This window comes from Erpetoichthys calabaricus, chromosome 9, assembly GCF_900747795.2.
Source record: "Erpetoichthys calabaricus chromosome 9, fErpCal1.3, whole genome shotgun sequence".
Taxonomy (NCBI): domain Eukaryota; kingdom Metazoa; phylum Chordata; class Cladistia; order Polypteriformes; family Polypteridae; genus Erpetoichthys; species Erpetoichthys calabaricus.
Window position 1 is genome coordinate 181,209,375 of NC_041402.2, and position 23,269 is coordinate 181,232,643.

General features: G+C 39.3%; 1 protein-coding gene across 1 annotated transcript; it reads left to right on the forward strand.

Annotated features, from left to right (window-relative positions):
• Positions 1–1,743: 1,743 nt before the first annotated feature.
• dpagt1 (dolichyl-phosphate (UDP-N-acetylglucosamine) N-acetylglucosaminephosphotransferase 1 (GlcNAc-1-P transferase)) lies at positions 1,744–18,722 on the forward strand. Its single transcript, XM_028808519.2, has 9 exons — positions 1,744–2,265; positions 2,394–2,514; positions 2,625–2,838; positions 2,937–3,083; positions 12,127–12,211; positions 12,294–12,482; positions 12,631–12,718; positions 12,812–12,964; positions 13,079–18,722. The coding sequence occupies exons 1-9, from the start codon at positions 2,111–2,113 to the stop codon at positions 13,142–13,144; spliced, it is 1,218 nt and encodes a 405-aa protein (XP_028664352.2). The 5' UTR covers positions 1,744–2,110; the 3' UTR covers positions 13,145–18,722.
• The last annotated feature ends 4,547 nt before the right edge of the window (positions 18,723–23,269 follow it).

Consider the following 23,269-nt stretch of genomic DNA (forward strand, 5'->3'; position numbering starts at 1 on the left):
TTCGACTTAACACATTCTTCTTTTACATCCTCACGATGTGCGGTTTATTTTAATTTATTGATTGTTTATTGTTCCTGTATGCCTGTGTGCTTAAAGAATAAGTCTGGTAATTTTCAAGTCTAAGTGATTTCTTCACAAACATGGTATATATATTCATTTGCCACGTGAAATTGTTTTCCAAATTTATGTGGTTTGATTGATTATTTATTGTTCCTGTATGCCTGTGTGCTTAAAGAATAAGTCTGGTAATTTTCAAGTCTAAGTGATTTCTTCACAAACATGGTATATATATTCATTTGCCATGTGAAATTGTTTTCCAAATTTATGTGGTTTCTATAAATTAAAAAAGTGTATCTTGCCTGCTGTGGTGCTTTACAATGGAGGGTGTATGGGGAACAGAGGAAAAGCTTACAAACTTACCAAATATGTTCACGTTTCAAGCCATGACAGTTGTCACCCTGTTCTATTGATCATCATTGAAATGTTTTGTTTGGAGTCCACCTGTCTTCAATTGATTGGATATGATTAGAAGGGGCACGGGCCTGTCTACAGAAGGTCCCATAGCTGAGCAAAATCTAATTCAGGAGGTTGAAGGAATTGCCTGCAGAGCTTAGAGACAGGATTATGTCAAGGCACAGATCTGGGGAAGGATACAGAAAATGTCTGCAACATTGAAGGTTCCTAAACCTTCGTAACTCCTAAATGGAAGATGTTTGGAACAACCACAACTCTTTTTAGAGATGGCCACCCTGCCAAACTGAGCAATCAGGGGAGAAGGGTCTTGGTAAGAGAAGTGATTAAGAACCAGATGGTCACTCTGGCAGAACACCAAAAAACCTGTATGGATTTGAGAGAAAAATCTAGAAGGACAACCATTGCTGCAACACTCCACTAATCTGGACTTTATGGCAGAATGGCCAGCTAACACATGAAAGTCCACTTGGAGTCAGCAAAAAGAGACCTGAAAATAGCTGTCTCCATCCAACCTGGGGACACTCGAGAGGATTTGCATTGAAAAGAGTGACAGAAAAATCCACAAATCCAGGTGTGCAAAGTTTGTCAAATCAAATCCTAGAAGTGCTGGTTTTATATTTGCTGAGGCCCTAACTAAGCTAAAGTATGTAAAGATCATAGGCCACCTTTTAAAATGTTATACTAGAAGGGCTCACAAAGGCAGGGTCGTCCTTTGGAGTGCTGAATGTGTTCAAACCGCATCGTTGTCCCCCTTGGAGAAGTCAATAAGCTGGAGGGTTTACTTTTAATATTCAGTGCAATCAAAGTAAGGGATGAGCAGAATGGATGTGTGTGCGTTTGGGTGGTTTGCCTTAAATCATTTAATCTTAAAAATGCTGGTCTTTAACTGGCACTTGAGTAGATTGTATGGTTTGCTTGACAAAGAACCATTTCATTCTGGGAAGGGCTCTTTGGACTTTAAAAAAGTTCCTAATGTTTGGACAAAACAGAAATCTTCATTGTATAGTAGCTCTCAGTTGTTACTTATTTTACTATTCGTCACCATTAATATGGGTCTAAGTAGATCAGTAAATTGTATAACTGATTTTTTACATAAATAGAAATAGTGTTTATAATTCTCGCAAAAATTCTTTCCTTTACAGTATTAAGACTTCTTTACGGAAGCATTGTGTTCAACAAATGAGTCACCAGTCGGTAGCAGGTGTGTCTTGCAGAGAAACTCAAACGCATGCGCTGTTAAAAAAAAAAAAAAAGCGCAAGCGGCAATTGTGCAACGTCACCTCCAGCGACGGAAGTAATTTTTTGTGCCTGGTTTCTGAAACCGGGATCGGAAGGACACGTGTAACCGGTAGTAAAAACTGTCAAGTGCAGCAGTGGATTGGAGTTTGAGTTTTTCTTTTCTTTACAGCATTGCTGATCTCAGCTGTTTAGATTGTTTTTATTCGTGTGTAGACTAAATGTAATCGGTTATTTGGGCGGGGCATCTGCAGCAGCGATTGTGTCTGTTAGCGGGGGGCGGATCTGAACAGGCAGTTCATGTCAAAAGGACGCAGGCTAGTCACAGTGCCCGAGACTGATCAGCCGATCATTATATGCAAGCTTTCTGTGGATATCTATCTTCCTAACGTCGATCACTATGTGGGCTGGTCCCGCTTTTCCACTGCTGACAAGTCTCTGTTACTCGGTGTTGGGTTTCCTGGCGACGCTGAAACTGATCCCGGCGTTCAGGGGACACTTCATTTCTGCCCGGCTCTATGGAATGGATCTGAACAAACCTGTCAAAGTGCAGATGTAAGTATCTTATTAGAGGGACGGGGATGGGCGTTAAGGGGGAGGTCAGAAAATAGCCAGCAGCTTCTGTTTTCATATATATTTATATATATATATATATATATATAATTTTTTTTTTTTTTTTACAGCCCCGAGTCACAAGGAGTAATAAGTGGCGCCGTCTTCCTTATTATCCTTTTCTGCTTCATTCCTGTCCCGTTCCTCAGCTGTTTTGTGAAGGAGCCATGTGAAAATTTCCCACATGATGAGGTGCCCCCTTTTCTGTTTCATTTTTTCCCCCAATTGTTCAAGTTTGGTCTTCTCACATAATGCTTGTTCTCACAATTGACCCCGTCGACCTGTATTCATTCTCTGCCTAGTTTGTCCAGTTGATCGGAGCACTTCTTGCTATTTGCTGCATGATCTTTCTTGGCTTTGCGGATGATGTTTTGAACCTGCGCTGGCGGCACAAGCTTCTCTTGCCTACCATGGCTTCTCTACCGCTCCTTATGGTATACTTCACCAATTTTGGCAACACCACCATTGTTGTGCCTAAGCCGTTCCGTGGTTTGCTTGGACTGCACCTTGACTTGGGTAAGAATTCTGCCAAGCATTATGATGAGAGATAATGGATCACGAATGCCAATTGTTTTAATGATATACATTTTAACTTTCTGGTTATCTTTTCACAGGAATACTCTACTATGTGTACATGGGAATGCTGGCCGTGTTCTGCACCAATGCCATTAATATTCTGGCAGGCATCAACGGGATTGAGTCGGGTCAGTCGCTTCTCATCTGTGGCTCTATCATCATCTTCAACGTCATTGAACTGCAAGGTGAGGGAAAGCTGCAGTGGGCACTTTCAAGTGGGCGCTGTAGTTGGGAGAACTTTGCTACATTTACTAATTTGGTTGATAAAATTATCCAAGGTGCCTTTGAGATAGAATTGGTTATTTCTTTTTCTAGGCAGTGTGGTGTAGTGGTTAAGGCTTTGGACTTAAAACCCTGAGGTTGCAGATTAAAATCCTGCTATTGACACTATGTGCTTGTGCTCCAATTGGAAAAACAAAACAAACCTGTGTCAAATGTTGTAAGTCGCCTTGGATAAAGGCTTCAGCCAAATAAATAAATAAATAGATGCTTTATTAATCCCAAGGGGAAATTCACATACAAATATATATATATATATATTTATATATATATATATATATATATATATATATATATATACAAATATAAAAGTATTGTAAATGTTATTCTAATTGGAGCAGGGGCAGGTGAAGTGACTTGCTCATGATCACATAGGATTTAAATCCACAACCTCAGGGATTGAAGTCCAAAGCCTTAACCACTACACCACACTGACATCACTGCTACAGGGCACTAAGAATGATTACAAATTGGAAACTTGAGCTTGAAGCATATTATTGTAATTAATGATCCAAGATTTTTCTTTTTTTAATGCTTTTTACAGCAAGTTCCATCAAAAGGCACACTACACTAATCATAATGTATCATAACACATGCTGCAGGTTAAAAGTACACTACAATGTAAAGTTTCCATTTGCTTTATTAGATAATGCTTTCCGATCACAAGTGCACAATACACTTATTAACATGTTGTATATTTAAAGCATTGTCTTTTTAAGCTCATGTTTACACAGTGAGTTGGTATTACAGACCGAACCAACTAACTAGTGGTGTAGAGTTCACCCACTGCTCATCCAATACACATTTTTAAAAATTGTTTAATAAAGCAAAACGGTGAGACATTAGATGCTGCCCTTTCAGGCATTAAATAAACCTTTTCTCACCAAATAATAAGAAATTGTACATGAACATCTCAGTAGATATTGACAGTACAATGGCATTATTGAGGCAGTGCAGTACATGGACAGGGGTGATAATGTCAAAGTTAAGTGTCACATGTTCAGTGCTGGGTGGCATGGTGGTGCAGTGATGGCACTGCTGCCTTGCAACAAGGAGACTGTAGCTCAAGTTCTGGGCAGAGTTGTCAGATGTGCCATTTTTAAGCCAAATTAGGCTTTGTTGTGTGAGGAAAAATATTGATTTATTTGACTTATATACTTGTACTATATGCTACTTGTGACCTCTCAAACCCCCAGAATAAACCGGGTTGTCAACAGCAGAAAAACTCCAAGGGGACCCACAGTGCCATTAGACGCTGGGCTGGAAATATTTCAGGACCTGACAAGCCTAGTCCTGGATGCTCCCTGTGTGGAGTTTGCATGTTCTCCCTGTCCAGAGATTGTTCCTTGCCTTACACCCATACCGACTATACCAAAGTAAAGAAGTCCATGAGCTCAGAAACAAATTGTAATATCTTTGCATGAGGGATTGGCATTTCTTTTAGTAAGACAGTGTTTTGTTTCAAATAGTTTATTTGTTCTTTTTTATGTTGCTGTTCAGTTTAGGGTAAGATGACCATGTTTCCTATTACTGTTGAATATTTAGAGCAGTTTGTTTTTCTGAAAGACGTTAGAACACTTAAACTATCTGTAATACCCAAAACTCTTTGACATATTAAAGATTAACCTATTCTTCAGTTTTGGCTATTCAGTGGTGAAATCTGAGACAAAGGCCAGTAGGCACATCCAATAACAGCAATGCAGGGACAGGAAATGAACGACAGGCCAGATCCCAGACAGCAACAATAAAGAGTTCATCTGTTAGTGGAAACCTGCTTTTCAACTTTTTCCTTGCACGACTTTTTTTTTTCTCCTTTGAATGACTTGTTTTTAGCCTTCAAAAGAAATTACCTGCAATCTGTAAGTAGTTTATATTTGGTAAGAAATTCACATTCAATCCAGTTTTATTCTTTCATGAACACATTTTAGAAGCCCACAGCATTGTATACAATTACAAAATAAAATAGTTGAAAGCAAACATAAAAAAGTAACGTAGCCAAACTCCAAGCCCCCCACCATAACAAATTCCCAACCACTATGAAGAAAGACTTTCTTAACCTTATATGTAGAAATATTCTGCATGTGTTCTGAATATTTAAATTGGATATCTTTCCTTGCCTCTTACAAGAAATATGTTCTCTGTGGGGTAGTATTTTATGTTTGTACATATCTGTGGCAAACACATTTCCTTCAAGGAGATATATATATATATATATATATTGTAATAGAAAGAAAATTTGACAGCCAGTCAAATGAAGTTTTGGGGAACCGCCCCATATAATGTCCACTACAGGTCAAAATAATGTTGAAACATAAAAGGTTCAACCAAGCATTTGACAACCAAACATTGAAAACAGGGGGGTATTTATACAGAAACTCAAAATGGCTACAGGAAATTAATGGGGGGAAGTGACATCTTGGCTCCGACTTGTTCGTGACGTCATCGAGGAGGGACGGAAGGACAAGTCGGCCATTTTGGCTTCACGTAACGGCTGTTTATTTTTCATCTTTGCTCCTGCGGGAAGAGAGAGAGAGAGGTTAGTACCCATTTTTTAGCGCTTCGTTTCACGACAGTCTACTCCCCGTGGGTTTTGTCGACTGTCTCCGAAGCGCACGTGCATGACTATATATACACACACACACACACTGTACTTCCCAGGGTACCTATCTAAAATGGGTTGAAACCTAAGTAACTGACGTAGACCTGCACGTTAATGTTTCCAGTGCACCATATGTCTCTGTTATATGTCATTTAGTATGGGATTCGTTAAAGCAGTTTTAATGTTTGTGATGTGCCATGTGTTGGAGTGACCAATGCAATGCAATTTATTAGTTTATAATGTTTGTGATGCTCCATCTTTTGGGATAACACAGAGACAAAGCAACTGGATGGATACATTCAATAGAAGATAGACACTGTCATCGGTTGAGGGTATGGCAGGAGTCAAGAGGAAATGTTAAGGTGGTAACCAGGCCACCCCGTTTACTCAGTAACTGAAAATAACAGGCGCTCGATGTTGTGATAAAGAGACAAAAGCAAATTTTAGCCATTGGCTATGGTTCTAATGGCTCTAGAGAGCAGGTCAAGCTTCAGGGTCAGAGCTCCATAACACGAGTTGCTCCTCTCCGGAATGAATCGTCACTTTTCATGAGCGCCATGCTTTTATAGTTCCTGGATCAGAAGCGCTGGGGTCAGTCGCCCTCAATAGATGTCTTGTCTGGAGAGTCAGCGATAGCACCCTATAGTGTCTCGGGGTGCTAGTGCTTACCTGCAATGAGGCCGGAAGGTGACCCTCTTGTGTGTGTGTGTGATAACACTTATCCTTTTATTAAGGTGGATGTTTGTTTAAGTCTAGACTTGCCATATACTGTATGCAGAATAAATTGAGATCTTTCACCGATATAAGCATTTTCTAACCCACCAATCCATATTGGGATTGCTGGGTAGTCCCAGGCTATTTCAGCAGTCAAGGGTGGGTGCACAATGGGCACCAGCCCCGGATGGCACACTAGTAAATTAGGGCTTTATTGTGTCTAAGTACTGATAATTAAATTGAATAGCATAGTTGTATTAAGCTACAAAGTGTTGGCACAGGAGAAAGGAAAAAAACCTCCATGTTATACAGATTCCACTTGGTCACATATCTTATGCACATTACTGCACGTGACAATGAAAAGGCATTTATCTTCCAACTGCAGTGTTGTGTAACACTAAGTCTGTTTAGAGAAAGAGGTCAGTGACATTGTCAAATTCCAGTAGTGAAGAATTCTGCTCAAAGGTGAGATGGCAACCACTGTAAATAATATTAGTTCTGTGGTACACTTGGGCACAAGTGGTTTATTCAGTTGAGAAATAATACTTCATGGCGACTTGCTGCATGTTGATTAGCATATACACTATCTGTAAATGTGGCAGTAATAACTCTATAAACCTTTGTTTTGCACAGTAGTAGAGTTAGGAAAGTTGCATGATAATCTGAGCTACTGTTTATGGCAATGTGTGCATATCTATTGTGTTGTGATATGTTATTATTTACTAGCTGTCCCCCATGGCTCTGCCCGTGTATTAGTGAAAAAGGACAGTGAGGAGGGCCCTGCCCGGCTCCCCACTCCTGACGTCATGCTTCCCCCTCCCCTCGGCCTGCAGCCTCTGTCTCAGATTAGCATGAATATATTGCTCCTACAAGCGAACTATGATACTTAGCGCAATGAGAGAAGTCGCAAAAGCAACGGCATGTTCAAGCAAATTATAGAAAAAAAATAGATCTAAATCTTTTAAGTAGTTCTCTCATTTGCTAGCTAAACGGATGTAAGATACACGCCCCGAGGCTGGAGCATGAGTGAGGACGGCCTTGGCCCACTGCGTCTCTCTCAGATTAGCGCAAGTAAATCAGTACCGCAAGCAAACTATGATACTTAGCGCAATGAGAAAAGTCGCAAAATCAACTGGAATGTTCAAGCCATCCATCCATCTATCCTCTTCCGCTTATCCGAGGTCGGGTCGCGGGGGCAGCAGCTTGAGCAGAAATGCCCAGACTTCCTTCTCCCCGGCCACTTCTTCTAGCTCTTCCGGGTGAATCCCAAGGCGTTCCCAGGCCAGCCGAGGGTCTTCCCCGGGGCCTCCTCCCGGTTAGACGTGCCCGGAACACCTCACCAGGGAGGCGTCCAGGAGGCATCCTGAACAGATGCCCGAGCCACCTCATCTGACTTCTCTTGATGCAGAGGAGCAGCGGCTGTACTCTGAGCCCCTCCAAGATGTTCAAGCAAATTCTAGAAATAACCCTGATCTATATCCGTTAAGTAGTTCTCTCGTTCGGTAGGTAAGCGGAGGTAAGGAACGCCACCCCCCTCGGCCCACTGCGTCTCTCTCGGATTCATGCAAATGAATTGGTACCGCAAGCAAACTATGATACTTAGCATGATGAGAGAAGCTGCAAAATCAACGGGAATGTCAAAGCAAATTCTAGAAAAAAACCTGATCTAAATCCGTTAAGTAGTTCTCTCATGAAAAGCGGTCAAACATACAGACAAACACTGGATTTTTATATACAGTATATATATATAGAGATATGTATAATATTGCCTGATGGTGCTTTTAATGTATGATGTAATGTACTATGTATGATCACTCAGTTTTTGTGTTCGTTGTCTAGAGTTGGTATGACATGTTTGTCATTCGTCTGTGAGAGACATGCAAATGAGAATTTCACCTTACTATGTAAACATGGCAATGCATTTGAATGTGAATCTGAAACCCTTTTTCTGAAAGCACCACTGCACTAATAATTTCCTGATAAGTACAACCTGAAAGGGGTTTGTCATATTAGATCTACAGTATAATTTACAATGTCACCCATTTCTTCTCTAAGCAAAACCTAAAACACGGAGTGTGTTTACATGTGCTTTAATAATCCAGTTATTCACAAAACCTGGTTTCTAAAATATCATGTGAAGCCTTATTTTGATTAGAGAATTCAGGATATTGGTCTTAACATTAGAACACTGGCCGGTTTTCGTCTAGATTCAGCCCAACACAGCTCGCCAGTCCTATCCACTTATTTCTTCCAAAAAAACATCAAGTCGAGTTTTGAAAGTCCCTTGAAAGTCTTTTGAGAAACCTGCAAGCAATCTGGTTATTTGGCCATGTAAACCCTTAGGCATGTTACAGTTAAGGATTTTACAGTCTGTGTGTGTCCATTGCACTCTGCTAACCTGCACATCTATTTGCTTTGCGCTTGTCTCCAGCAGCCACAGGTAGAAAATGGTGGAAGCGTCCACAACCTGAGACAAATGCTTGGGCGATTGCATTATTCCTTCTTCTGGCAGAAATAATTTGTCTCATTATCTCAGAAACCATTAAATTTATGTTGATGAGCTGAACGTGTTATACTCAGCAGCACAATCTCGAAAGCAGTAGAAAGTAATGTGCTTTAAGCAGATTATTTTTTTAAGTAACAAGTAACCTAACGCAATGCTTATCTTATTGAAGTAAGAATACGTGCGTCATTCTTATCCCAGCAGCACTGGGTGTAAGGCAAGAAGCGCACATACTGGTATGTCAGGTTCATTGTAGGGCTCAATCACACAAGCAGACTAGAGTGTGCTGTGTGCAAACTGGTAACAGAAACCTATTAATAAATTGTCACTTTAGTTATTTTGCTATAAATGTGTTGAAACCGTGTGGTCAGGTGACACAACGGCCAGAGTTCATACTGCGAATCATCGGTGGCTCAAGTCGAGAATGTAAAAAAGGGATGGATGTTGTTTACTTTATGGCACATGAAGGACTATATGTACTTATAAACACAAGAAAATGGTCACGATTGGCTGCGATTCTGGTCCATTTCATGTATGGGTTTAAGATTTAATAGCACATGCTGGTCAGTCAACTGTGCAGGTTTTCATACAAAAGAAGAAAAAGTAACACACTGTTTATGTATTACATGTTATATAATAAGTAACTATGTAACATATTTAGTTACTTTTTTTTTTTTTTGTAAGCAATGAGTAATGTAACTAAGTTACTTTTAAAAGTAACATTCCCAACACTGGTCTGGAAACACATGTGCCATGCCTGATTTTTCAGATCCACTGTGGCTGATGAAGACGCTTAATTTTTTTTTTTTTTTGTAAAGTTTAGTGACGTAGATATATTTATACAAAGAAGAGCTTCAAAGGTGGACTCCCATATGTAAACGCTGCTTTTTAAGAAACCCGGTTTCTGTCTTAACCAAATTACTCACCTGATCCTAGTTTTTTGTATGCATGTAGACGCACTTACTGCCAAAGGCTGTCACTCGTGTGACACCGTTAGTGTTGAGTAGAAGGCATATATGTTTGTTCAGTAGACTCTCTTATTTAAAACGGCAATCGATTAACCTGTTAAATGAGAGTCAAGAGAGAGATGAGGAATGCTGGTGCACGAGAGTGATCTGAGAGGTTGCGAAAATGGGGAAACTGGGACTTTCAGGAAATGTTGCAACAGCTAGGAAGTCTAATAAGAAAGGAGTTCCTCAACAACAACAACAACAACAACATTTATTTATATAGCACATTTTCATACAAATAATGTAGCTCAAAGTGCTTTACATGATGAAGAAAAGAAAAATAAAAGACAAAGTAAGCATTAAAATAAGACAACATTAATTAACATAAAGTAAGAGTAAGGTCTGATGGCCAGGGGGGACAGAAAAGTAAACTGGTAACAGAAACCTATTAATAAATTGTCACTTTAATTATTTGCTGTAGATGTGTTGAAACCATGTAGTCTAGTACAGTGGTTCCCAAACTCGGTCCTGGGGGCCCCCTGTGGCTGCAGGTTTTTGCTCCAACCAGATTCACAATCTTTGAGAATAATCAATAACAGCTGATCTCATTTAATTAGCTGGTCTTTTTTTACTTTTCTCATATTCTTCATTCAAAAAAAAAAAACAGTGTGGTTTTCACATTTATAGGATACTAGCATAGCTAAAATACCTAGCGTTGCCCTTGAGGAAAATAAAGGTGTTTTTTTTTTGTTTCTTTTTTAATTGTTTGAGAAAAATATAATAATAAAAAAAAAAAAATAAATTAACAAACAATGAAGAGTCACCAATGTGCTTGTCTTGCACTCTTTATGTATGTTATGATCCAGTTGACGCTCAGAACCGGCCAACTCTATATAATTTCACAAGCAACAGGGGCGTGGTGGTGCTCAAACATAAAGAATGTTGGCAGTCGACTCCAATTCGCCCTCTGGTGGTCATTCCGAGTGTCAACTGGATCATAAGATGCATACAAGACAGCAAGATAACTCCCCACCCTACCCAGAAAGGGGTGGGTTAGGGTTGATTTCACCCTACAGTAGTTTTAGTCGACCAATGAGAAACGTGTACCAAGTTTCATGAAAATTGCCCCAGCCGTTCAGAAGTGATACTGAAACATACGTACACACAGACACACATATGAGGTACATTGACTTATATAGATAGATATATTTAGAAATATTTATATTTTTTTCTAAAACTATAAATGCTTAACTGTCTTTTGTTGTTTTCCTATTATTTTCCCCCTTTTCCTGTGTAGTTTGCTCCCTTCATTTAAACCTAATAGTGACAATTACCAACCAGCAGAACAGACACCCAGGTTGATGAAAGCTGCAGCGACTTCAGTGTCAGACTCACTCATTAGTAAATAATCAAATAAACAAAACACCTGGAAAGGCAGAATGAAAATTAGGTTGAAAATCCTGTTAACGATTTAAAAAAATACATATTCCCCATATAACTGCTTATTACAGTTTAATAAAAATCTACCAAACTTTGTAATTTCTCCATTAACCCCAAAACACAGCCTAATTAAGTGAGCCGTTATTTCCCAGTTTCTAAGAGACCAGTGAAAAATGGACATTGGTTGGAATAAAAACCTGCAGCCACAGGGGGTCCCCAAGATCGAGTTTGGGAACCACTGCTGTAGTACAATTACAAGACCATTATCTACATCAGGAGCTGAGAGCAGGCATCATCAGGTTAGAGTGGATGTCTCCTTTCAGAATGTCACCAAGGCTTTAATAATTTTAAAAATATCTGTCTGCTATTCTGTATGTGGTTATAGTGGACTGCATTGTAACAAGTCCGTGGTGGGGATGTGAAGTTCTTCTCTCTCTCCATACAATTTGATTTACCAGGCCCAATGTGAGCAGCACTGTGACAGTGTTAAGTAGATTATTATTTAAATGCCTTTTAAAACAAATTAACAGCTTTTTTTGACAACAAATTACTCTTTTTAAATTACATCTGCATCATACCTAAGCAGGACTGGAGTAGCAGCACAAACAGACCGAATGCAGAAAAGGACTTTGAGAGGGGATGAATTTTAGAGCTGATGACTACTGGCAAAGGGGACAATAGGAATTGGGAAGAACGTAATACAATTTAGTGGGGAATTGATTTCAATTTTCTGTCCCAAACAGGTGACTTCAAAGATGACCATGTGTTCTCTCTCTACTTCATGATCCCTTTCTTTTTCACCACACTGGCACTTTTCTACCACAATTGGTGAGTTTCAGCTTTTGTTAAGTGGCCTTTCCAACCCACGCAAGTTACACAATGCTCTTTACTGCCTCTTCTCTCTTTTTAGGTATCCTTCATCAGTCTTTGTTGGAGACACGTTCTGCTATTTTGCTGGGATGACTTTTGCAGTTGTGGGAATTCTCGGTCACTTCAGCAAAACAATGTTGCTTTTCTTCATCCCGCAGCTGCTCAACTTCATCTACTCACTTCCGCAGCTGTTCCATGTGGTTCCGTGCCCCCGTCACCGACTGCCTAGGTAGGCTGACTACAGCAGTATTGTTTCTGAGCTTGAAGTCCTTATGGGCAAAGCTGTCACAATTATTTTCTAATGGCTTTCTAAGTGGATTGACATAATGGTGGAGCTAACAAGAGCCCTCTTTTATTTTTTTTTTACTTTTCTAAAGATTAGATCCAGATTCTGGAAAGCTGGGGATGAGCTATTCCAAGTTTAAGAAGAAAGACCTGTCTAGCCTAGGAGCTCTAGTGCTGATGGTACGTAAGCTGTGGGGGACATGCATTGTCATTATTGTGATACTTCTGTATGTACTAACTGTCACAACACACCACTTGTCCACTGCCTAACAGGTGGCAGAGAAGCTTCATGTTGTTGATGTGCGCCATAGTCTACCTGAAGAGGAGTTTATGGAGTGTAACAATATGACTCTCATCAACCTTGTTCTGAAAGTGATAGGTCCAACACATGAAAGGACATTGACTACTATAATGCTGCTCATACAGGTAGGGGCTGGTGGTTTGCTCCACCAAACCTGGCTGGCATCTGGTTCTTGTTTGTTGCTGGGAGTAGTACAGAAATGACCAGTATATAATAGCCAGGTGCTTTTCTCCTTTCAGGTGATGGGTAGTGCAGTGGCTTTTGGAATTCGCTACCACCTGGTGCGACTCTTCTATGATGTCTAGTTGAGGCCTGAAGAGTTGGTTTTCATTTTTGAGGACGTTTGCCCAGTGTGTGCACTTCATTTGCTTTCTTTTTCCTGAAATGCAAGCTCCACCTGCCTGAGAGACGGTCTTTCCTTCAGGCTTATGAAGATTAGCAGGCCTTGGTGGTTCAGCAGACATTGGCTCACAGCAACACTGCTTGCCACACAAGATGGGACTGACTGCTACATTATCCAGGTCAGGACGGGCAGGTGATTGCATTACCTTATCTTCTGTGCTCATGAGTCTGCCAGCAATCCATCTCACATGGATCAGTGGCCTGGACGGTTGGTCATGGTGTAGAGAGCACACTGTACATCAGCCAGGAATGTGCAAATAGGTGAGAAGTAAAAATTATCACCAAATGAAATGGCAGGAAAGCACAACGTGGGGTTGTGTGTCACCATGTAATTAAACACAACCATTCAGGTTGTCATTTCTCCAAGGTGGTAGCGGAAAGACTTCATCAGGCCACCTTGAGTGGCAGAAATTAAAAAAAAAAAAAAAAAAAAAAAAAAAAAAAAAAAAAGCCCGTCAGGCTCCTCGGTTTCCTTGTCTTGCATTACAAGCAAATATTTTTTTTGTTAGGCCACAAATAAATATGTCGATTGATTGAGGTTCAGTAGAATGTTTGATTTACATTTGCATACTTATCAAAAAGTGGCCTTAGCATATTGTGTTTCTAGTGGGCTCTGTCACTGACTTTATTTTCCAGCCTGGTAATCTGTCTTTGAATTGCCAGGAAGTGCTTACTTGAAAATGTAATGTGTTTCTATTGCAGACCACCAGTTCTAAGGGCCTCCACCTTTCAGCCTGGCAGCATTAGAGGGCAGATGGACTGTATAATTATTTGTAACATTAGGTTAAGTGGTGGCTCCTGGTGTGACTGAGTGTAACCAGTCATGCCAGGCACACATCATACCTAGGCTTTTTTTTTCCCCCTGTAACTCTATCTATCTATACAAAATGAATGTCACTTTTTTACACTGATGGGCTCAGTCCCTCAAAAGTTTCAGAGTCCCTGTTTTGTCAAGTTCAAGACCCTGTGCTTTAGTCTCCCCAGTAAATGAACTGTAATTTAATGAGTCCACAGGGGCATGTAAAAACTGTGACGTGCTTTTACACAAACAAATAGTATGTCTTCCCCATCCAACTGTTAAATATTGTGTATGATATTAACAATCCATGTAAACCTAGCTGGTTTATCTGAGAAAGTTTGAACACTTTTAATTAAATGCAGAGAAGGTAATCAAAAATGCACATGGAAGGCAGCTATAGAGCTCACAAGAAACCAATTTGTATGTATTGTGCAGTAGCTCAGATGTATTTATTTCAAGAATACCACTGATGTAACAGCTACTGTGTTGAACAAAAGCCTTCTGAACTTCACAGCTAACTAATGATGTGAATTACAAGTGTTGCCTTTTCTAAATCCTTACATTTCCCATAGTCAATTTTGAAAGAGAATATTCAGTGTGATGAATGTCAGTCACGCTCTCTCTCTCTGTCATTATTTGCTCTTTGTGACTTTCATCCAAATTCTTCCAACACAACACAGATGAGACCTATCTTTATTAATACTAGGAACAAGGCAGGAACCGGTCCAACTCATGCACACATTCTGATGGGGCCAATTAATCTAACCAGTGTAGCTTTGGAGATGTAGGAGGAAAACCAATGCTCTCAAGGGCAGAACGTGTACGTATAAAAAGCTGTGGGACAGTAGTAAGATCAGTGGGATAAAGTGCTCAGTTTTGTATACTGGTTTTAGGTTTTTTTTCCCCCCTGCTTAGCCTGCACAAAGTGCGCCTCCAGCCTGTTCCCATTAATAAACCATTTGAACTTTTTTCCTGTAGCATATTAAGCAGGTTAGAAGACTGATGGATCTTTTTGCAGTGGTGTAAGCAGAACTCACTTCAGTATCTCAACAGAGGTCTTGCCCATGTACTGTTATCTTCAAAGCACAGTTCCCCTCCTACAGCACTGGTAGTAAATGCATCCCTCTTCAATGCACATATATACAAAAAATTAGAAAATCATCGAAAAGTTCATTTATTTCAGTAATTCAATTCAAAAAGTGAAACTCATACACACAGAGTGATATATTTCAAGCGTTTATTTCTTTTCATTTTGCTGATTATGGCTTATAGCTAATGAAAACCCAAATTCAGTATCTCAGAAAATTTAAAATATTGACCCTTTTCACAATATTCTGACTCCTGGTGTCCCACTCGACTTAGCTAATTAACCCAAAACACCTGCAAAGGGATCTTGAACCTTTAAGTGGTCTCTCAATCTGGTTCAGTAGGCCACACAATCAGACTGCTGACATGACAGTTGTCCAGAAGACAATCATTGAGACCCTCCACAAGGAGGGGAAGCCACAAAAGGTCATTGCTAAAGAAGCTGGCTGGTCACAGAGTGCTGTATCCAAGCATATTAATGGATGGTTGAGTGGAAGGAAAAAATGTGGCAGAAAAAGGTGTGCAAGCAACAGGGATAAGCATAGCCTTGAGAGGATTGTGAAGCAATGTGATGCAAAAGTATCTGGGATGTGGGCTACAACTTTACAGCATTCCTTGTGTCAAGCCATTCCTAAACCAAAGACAGCCCAGGTAAGACGCTTCTGATGTTAAGGAGAAAACAGAATGGACTGTTGCTCAGTGGTCCAAAGACCTCTTGTCAGATGAAAGTAAATTTTGCATTTCATTTGGAAATCACGGTCCCAGAGTCTGGGGGAAGAGTGCAGAGGCACAGAATCCAAGTTGCTTGAGGTCCAGTGTGAAGTTTCCAGTCAGTGATGGTTTGGGGAGCCATGTCATCTGCTGGTGTTGGTCCACTGTGTTTTAACAAGTCCAAAGTCAGCACATCCGTCTACCGATTGGCCAGCAAACTCGCTTGACCTAAACCCCATAGAGAATCTAAGGGGTACTGTCAAGAGGAAGATGAGACACAGCAGACCCACCAATGCATATGAGTTGAAGGCCGCTATCCAAGCATCCTGAGCTTTCATAACACCTCAGCAGTGTCACAGGCTGATCACCTCCATGCCACACCACATCGATGCAGTAATTCATGCAAAAGAAGCCCCGACCGAGTATTGAGTGCGTACATGGACATACTTTTCAGTACGCCAACATTTCTGTATTCAAAATCTTTTTTTATTGGTCTTATGTAATGTTCTAATTTTCTGAGATACTGAATTTTGAGTTTTCATTACCTGTATGCCATAATCAGCAAAATGAAAAGAAATAAACATTTGAAATGTATCATCACTCTGTGTGTAATGAATCTATATGATATGAGTTTCACTTTTTGAATTGGATTACCCAAATAATTAAGTTTTCGATGATATTCTAATTTATTGAGATGCACCTGTATTTCCACTACCCTCAGGCATGGCACATCCTTCCAACACATAGCAAGCATCCAGGTCAACTCGTAGATATACTTCTTATTTCGTTTTAGTTAAGACTTGTACTCACTTGAGAGAATACTCCACCCAAAAAGTATATATTTTGTATGTTACTTTACTCCTGGTAGATTGTAATGATGGTCAAGAAAATTTTTTAATCTCATGTTTTTACAGAACAGAGGAAAGGGTGGGTTTGGCTCCAGCAGACCCCCGTGACCCTGTGTTCGGATTCAGCAGGTTGGAAAATGGATGGATGGAGAGGAAAGGGTGTTTCTGATACAGCATGAGTCTATGGTGACCAAATTTGGACTACAGCAAACAAAATGAAACCATCCATGAACAAAATCTCACGTTACTCATATCACATAATCCATACGTGAAGTCTTCTAGTCGTATAAAGTCCCTAACACACACATTTTTACTAAAGTATTGTTAAATACATGTTAAATAAATGACTATTATACCTGCCTCACACTCTCCACCTTGCATTTTTTAACTTGCACTGCATTTTTATCACTCTTTAATTAATATTGTTTTTATCAATATGCTGCTGCTGGAGTATGTGAATTTCCCCTTGGGGATTAATAAAGTTCTCTATCTATTAATCTAATCTAAATAAATTACTTCCTGAAAAACTAAAATAGAGAACATGCAAAGAAGCATATGAATTGTAGAGCATCGGACAACTTCCATTGTCTAACAATAGTCACCATTGACATACAGTATATTGTATCAGGAAAGTATGATATTATATTTTTTTCTCAGCTATCACTACAAACTACAGAGCTAAGTAACATATAAAACAAAATAATTTATATAAGGGTGGAGTGTTTCTTTAAGACCCTCTAGTCATTTTATAATAAAGAGCTGAAGAGCACATTATACTGTACCTATTTATGGTAAATAGCACTACTATAGCCATCTCCCTGGATGAGGCCTTTTTTAAAAATATAATCGCATTTTATTTTATTTTTTTGAGCCAGTTGCACAGCTACTGTATTTAGCAGTACTCTTGAGTTTAACCAGTGGCCTTTTATCAGGCACTATAGTCATTGCTTTCTGAAGGAAAAAAATGCAAATTGTGTGCTTCTGATTCTCTATACCTATAGCCATCAGATAGGAAACTGTCTGACCAGCCCTTCAGGAAAGATCTTTTGTAAAAGTGTGTTATTCTTATTAGGAATATCAAAAGTTCAAATCAGTTTTCTTAATACTTTTACCAGAACCGATGCCCACCTGACTGCCCTACATCTGGTCACTATTATAGTATCACTGGAAGGCAGGCTGGCTCAGTGGTTAGCCTTCAGCCTTGTAGCTCCAGGGATGTAAGTTTGATCGATCTGAGATTTGTCCCTGCTTTCATACAATGTTCTGTCTTCCAGTGAGTATATAATGGAAAAAGATGGCTTACAAAATTTGTCAAGGTCTGAGTAGCCAAGTGCACCTTGGTGGGATTCCACTCCTTGTTGCGTTGAAATAGGGGGCAACGAAGTATGAGAAACTGAGCAGATGTGTTCTCCTAATTTTGGAAACCAGTTTTGCATTAACTGAGACTTGCACAAGTTTCACTTCCTCTACTTCATACTTTGGACAGCTAATATATTGATTTACTGCTTACCTTCAACATGTATGCTGCTGATCTGGGGGGGCATTGGGAACTGCTTATTTTTGCACTTACAGTTCCTCAGCATTTTATTGAAAATGATATATGACAGATTGAACTATCCATCATTTGAGAGCAGGAGTAAGACATCTATCCTTATTTGTTGAGTTAAGCCTCTCATCGGAAACACAAATGCAAGGAAGGAATGTATTCATTTTGGAATATTAGGCCTTCTGAGGGTGTAGGAAAACCCAGTTATACGCACACAAACACGGGTGAGTTAGAATGTCCCATCTACCTCCTGTAGTAAGATACAGTATCTTTGGATATTAGGTGGAAACTGGGGGTCTCCAAGGAGAGACCCATACAGACACTGGGAGGACATGCTAATGCCACAAATAAAGCACTGTAGTGGGCAAGTGGGACTTGGTCAGAGGGGACACCAACTTCCCTGAGGTGACAGATGATGATGATGATTTTTACCTACCTCAGCTCAGAAATGTCAGAGAGAACATTCCTAATAAAAAGTTGACGACTCATAATGTCTCTGTGGTGTTATTTTGTAATACCAATAAGAATCGCAGTACAGAATTCAAAGTGTTCAGTCCAATCTTTAATAAAGACTTCATTTAATTAAAATACTCCTGACTTCATTTAGTGTCTTTATCTAATGAAAAAATAAAATGTGAATTTTGTTGTAAATAGAGTTACATTTATATGAAGGTGAAGCAAAAGGTGCTTTTGTGAAATCTGGAAGAAGATGGATGACAAGAGGAAAAAACTTCAAATTTAGAAAAAATACTGAATGTAAAGTGACGAATCCAACCATCCATTCATGTATTTAAAGCAAACAGAAGCACAGAGTAATTACATGAAGATCTGTAATAGCTTATTGACCTTCATGCACTGGACATGAAAACTGAGTTACAATGGCTTCCCATTTTTTTTATATTAAGCTTGACCATATCAGCTTCCAAAATGACAGTTCACAGTAATTTAATTGGGGCCCAAAGAATTCCTTCCTTCCCAATGTCCAGAGATCTCCAAGTATCAGTCCTGTCTTTAAGAAACGATTCATTTTGGAATTAGACATTATAAATCAAGAACATCTTCCATCGTTTCAAATCATATTGACAATACATACTACTCATCTTCCCCCTCATCATCTGCTGTTACTGCTTACAATAAATAGAAGACACCACATGCACTTTTTAAGCATGGTTTTTATCACAACATAAAGATTATATACTTCTGGAGCTTTCACTCAATGACAACTTTAAACAACAGGAAAGATGCAGTTCCCACAACGCTGTGCATTTGAATAAATGATCCACCTTCTCTCCCTTATTCAGTGATCAATTCACAAATTACATGGGGTTAGTAACATATAAAAATATTTTTGGGTGAGGTATTCCTTTAATAAGGTACTGCATAAAAAAATTAAAAATGAAATCAGCTTGTAGAACTTGTGGGGTGTCACAGTGGTGCAGTGGGTCAGTACTGCTGTCTTCCATCTCCAGGAGACTGACTTTGAATCCTGGCCTAGTTATTGTTTATGGAGAGTTTGTCTATTTTTCTGTGTGTCAGTAGGCTTTTCTCCCAATACCTTCATTTTCCTCTCACATGCCAAACTTGAAGTCTTCAGATTGCACAAGTGTTCTCTGTGTGATCCCCCTGCCTGTTGTACTGTGAAAAACCTTTAAGGCACTTTTTACATTAGTGGACGAGTTAATACTGGGAATGCATAAATTATTAGCCTTAGCTCGGCAGGGGATATTGACAGGCCCTTGGCTTCTGTTGTGTTTGAGACATCAGGTAGGTATTATAGGGTGAACACATAAAACAAGGCTCATAATTTAGATATTTCAAGCATTAAAGTTATCCACCAAAATCAAAAGAAACATTTTTTACTTTCTCATATACAAAGTATAAGGAAAGCATTGTAATCGTCCAAAGATTTGATGTCGAGATTTTGATGAATCTCGACATTTTAGACCTCCCTGACTTTCTCGTATATGAAGTATAGGGAAAGTATTGTAATCGTCCAAAGATTCCATTTTGAGATTTTGCGGAATCTCAACGTTTTAGACCTCCCTGAGTCCAAAAATACCATCTTTGGAATTATGTCTGTGTGGGTGTGGGTCTATATAAACACGATAATTTGAGTACGCTTTCACTTTGGTCAACCAAATTTTGCATAAAGTATTAGGTACAAAAGGTTGATTTTTATCAACTTTTAATCTATTTCTGCTCACGGGAAGTGGAACTTTACCATTTATTAATGCAGCTGCAGAGTCTAATTTATTCAACTTTACTTTTATAATAATTGTTCAATATATTCCATTCATCCATCCATTTTCCAACCCGCTGAATCCGAACACAGGGTCACGGGGTGTTCAATATATTATTAATTTAATTTGTTGTTGATAGTTCTTTAATGTACATAATATAAAAATATAATTGTCTTACGGTTTAATCCTCAAATAGCCTTCCCCATATCTGAGTATACGAGAAAGTCTAAGGGGAGACCACTCCTGATATTATTTACAATAAAGCACAACCCAGAGTTGGTTACAGCCTTGTACTCCATGATGCAGGTTAAGTGGGTGTAGAAAATTAAAGAATGGAGAGATGTGGAACTACTGGGAATGGGTGGTCATGGACCCTTTTTTTAATATAATATATGAACAGAAGTTTGAAAATTGGGAGGAAATCATTAAGCCCATTGAGCTTTTTTGGTTAATACTATAATATAAAATAAATCCCAATTAAAGAAAAATTTGAAACTGGTATTATTCTACAGTCTATTGCAATTTGATTTATAAACATTTTTCTTATGCTGTAGCTAAGTGCATTGAAAATTAAAGACGTAAAATAAAGGAATTTCTATAACAACTGACGTGCAAGTAACATCGTTATTCTGTTTTAAGAAGATGTTATATTAGATAACACTGAAACAACACCTATATATTTTTTTTCATATGATAGACTGTAAGACTGCAGTGGGTTGGCACCCTGCCCGGGATTGGTTCCTGCCTTGTGCCCTGTGTTGGCTGGGATTGGCTCCAGCAGACCCCCGTGACCCTGTGTTCGGATTCAGCGGGTTGGATAATGGATGGATGGATGCGACTGTAAGAATGAGATTCCATATCTGAGCATCTAAAATAATGTTTTTGTTTGGGGTCGAAGGGTTTACTTGAAGTAGAGCCATTGCATGCGGTGTGTAATTAGTGCATTCACTGGAAGTATACCTAGAATGGCCCACTATGAGATGGCCATGGAGGAGACCCAGGACACACAGGAAGGTCTAAATCTCTCAAATGCACCTGGGAGACATTGGGAATTCTCCAGGAAGATCTGGAGAAGGTTTTGAGAGCAAGATAGCCTGTCAGCTTAGTGTGTTACTACCATGATGGCCTCATGAAGCTAAAGTGGTTGAAAATGACAACTGTGATGATACATTGATTTGTTGTGAGCCTCAAACAGAACACACCTGCTGAGAAGAAGAGACACCCTTCAAGTCAAAAGTCCAATTGATCACTTGAGCTGACGCAATTCCAGAATCTCTTCCCAAACCATCTCTTCCTAACCATGTGCAGGTTCAGTTTACTAGATTTAGTAAACTGGCTCGAATGTCAATATCAATTGCATTCAGATTTATTATTATTTTGTGCAGCGTATAAATAATAAATTAGAAGTTAGAGTAGGTCTGCATCAGGGATCTTCTTTACGTTCTTAGCTCCTTGATTTGATTATGGATGTGTTGACTTATCACATGGAGATGAAGTTGGAAGAGTGGAGAAGGGCTTTGGAAGACAGAGGATTGAACATACAGTCATTCTTTTTTTGTTTTATGTACTTTCTTAAGTACATTTGCCATGGGCAAATTCTCTTTTTGCATGACTGTTTGGAGGTCAGAGCATAGGATCAGCCATTAACAGTGCACCTGGAACAATTTTCAGATTAAGAGCCTTGCTCAACAGCCCAATGAAGTGGAATCCCTTCTGGTAGTATTAGGATTCGGAACAGCAATCTTTCAAATACCAGCACAGATCCTTAGCCTCAGAAGAACACAGAATATTTGAGGTTTAATGATCAGGATTCTGAGCTTATTCTGTAGAGAGCTATTGAAAAGAGTGGATTAAGTTCAAATATCTAGATGGAGAATTAATGTAAATGCCGTTTGGATGGAACAACTGGAAGAAGGTATCAGGGGTATTATGTATTTGAAGAATTAAGGCACAAGTTAAAGGTGAGGTTTTTATGACAATGGTATGACCAGCAAAATGATGTATGGAGCGGAGCAGTGGGCATTAAAGGCAGTGCAGGAGAAGAGGTTGGATGTAGCAGAAATGTTGAAATGGATGTGTGGAATTACAAGAAAGGACAGAATAAGAAATGAGACCATCAGAGGTACAACAAACGTGGGAGAGATATGTAAGAAAGTACAGAAAAGTAGTTAAAGTAGCATGATCATTTGATGAGGAAGGATAACGAATATGTAGGCAAAACAGTGATAGAGATGAATGTATAAGGGAAAAGAAAAAGCAAGGGAGGCCAAAATGGAGGTGAATGTTACAACAACAACATTTATTTATATAGCACATTTTCATACAAATAATGTAGGTAAAAGGTTTGAAGGAAAAGGTACTGAGTGGGTGGTGTAGAACTGAGCTGTATAGAGATGGTTGATCAGTCACAACAACCTCACACAGAACTGGAAAAAGATGAAGAGATAAAAAAAATCATTACAAATAAACACTTCAGTTATTACCTTGTGTTCCTCTTATTTCACTTTTAAATAGGACGCCGAATGCGATAACGCTTTTACTTTGTATTCAACCCATTCGTAGGCGGACAAACAAAGCTGGACGAAGAAATGAATCGAAATACCAGGCGGCATTCAAAATTAACCCGCCTTCTAAACTGAGGCCGCTCAAAGCCTTGCCCACTTAAAAAACAACAGAGCTTATTGTGTACAACTGCTGCCAATCATCTAGTCCCCACTACTTACTTGTAAGAGCATTGGTCAGGGTTTGCTTCAATTATAAGTATAAGGCGGGCTGTCTCCCGATTAGTCAGTAAAAAC

Bases quoted from the DNA above. Each gene is read 5' to 3' on its own strand.
- dpagt1 (XM_028808519.2), top strand. From the start codon at position 2,111: ATGTGGGCTGGTCCCGCTTTTCCACTGCTGACAAGTCTCTGTTACTCG. The intron at 2,266-2,393 runs GTAAGTATCTTA...TTTTTTTTACAG, and splicing joins AAACCTGTCAAAGTGCAGAT to CCCCGAGTCACAAGGAGTAA. The intron at 12,212-12,293 runs GTGAGTTTCAGC...CTCTCTTTTTAG, and splicing joins GCACTTTTCTACCACAATTG to GTATCCTTCATCAGTCTTTG.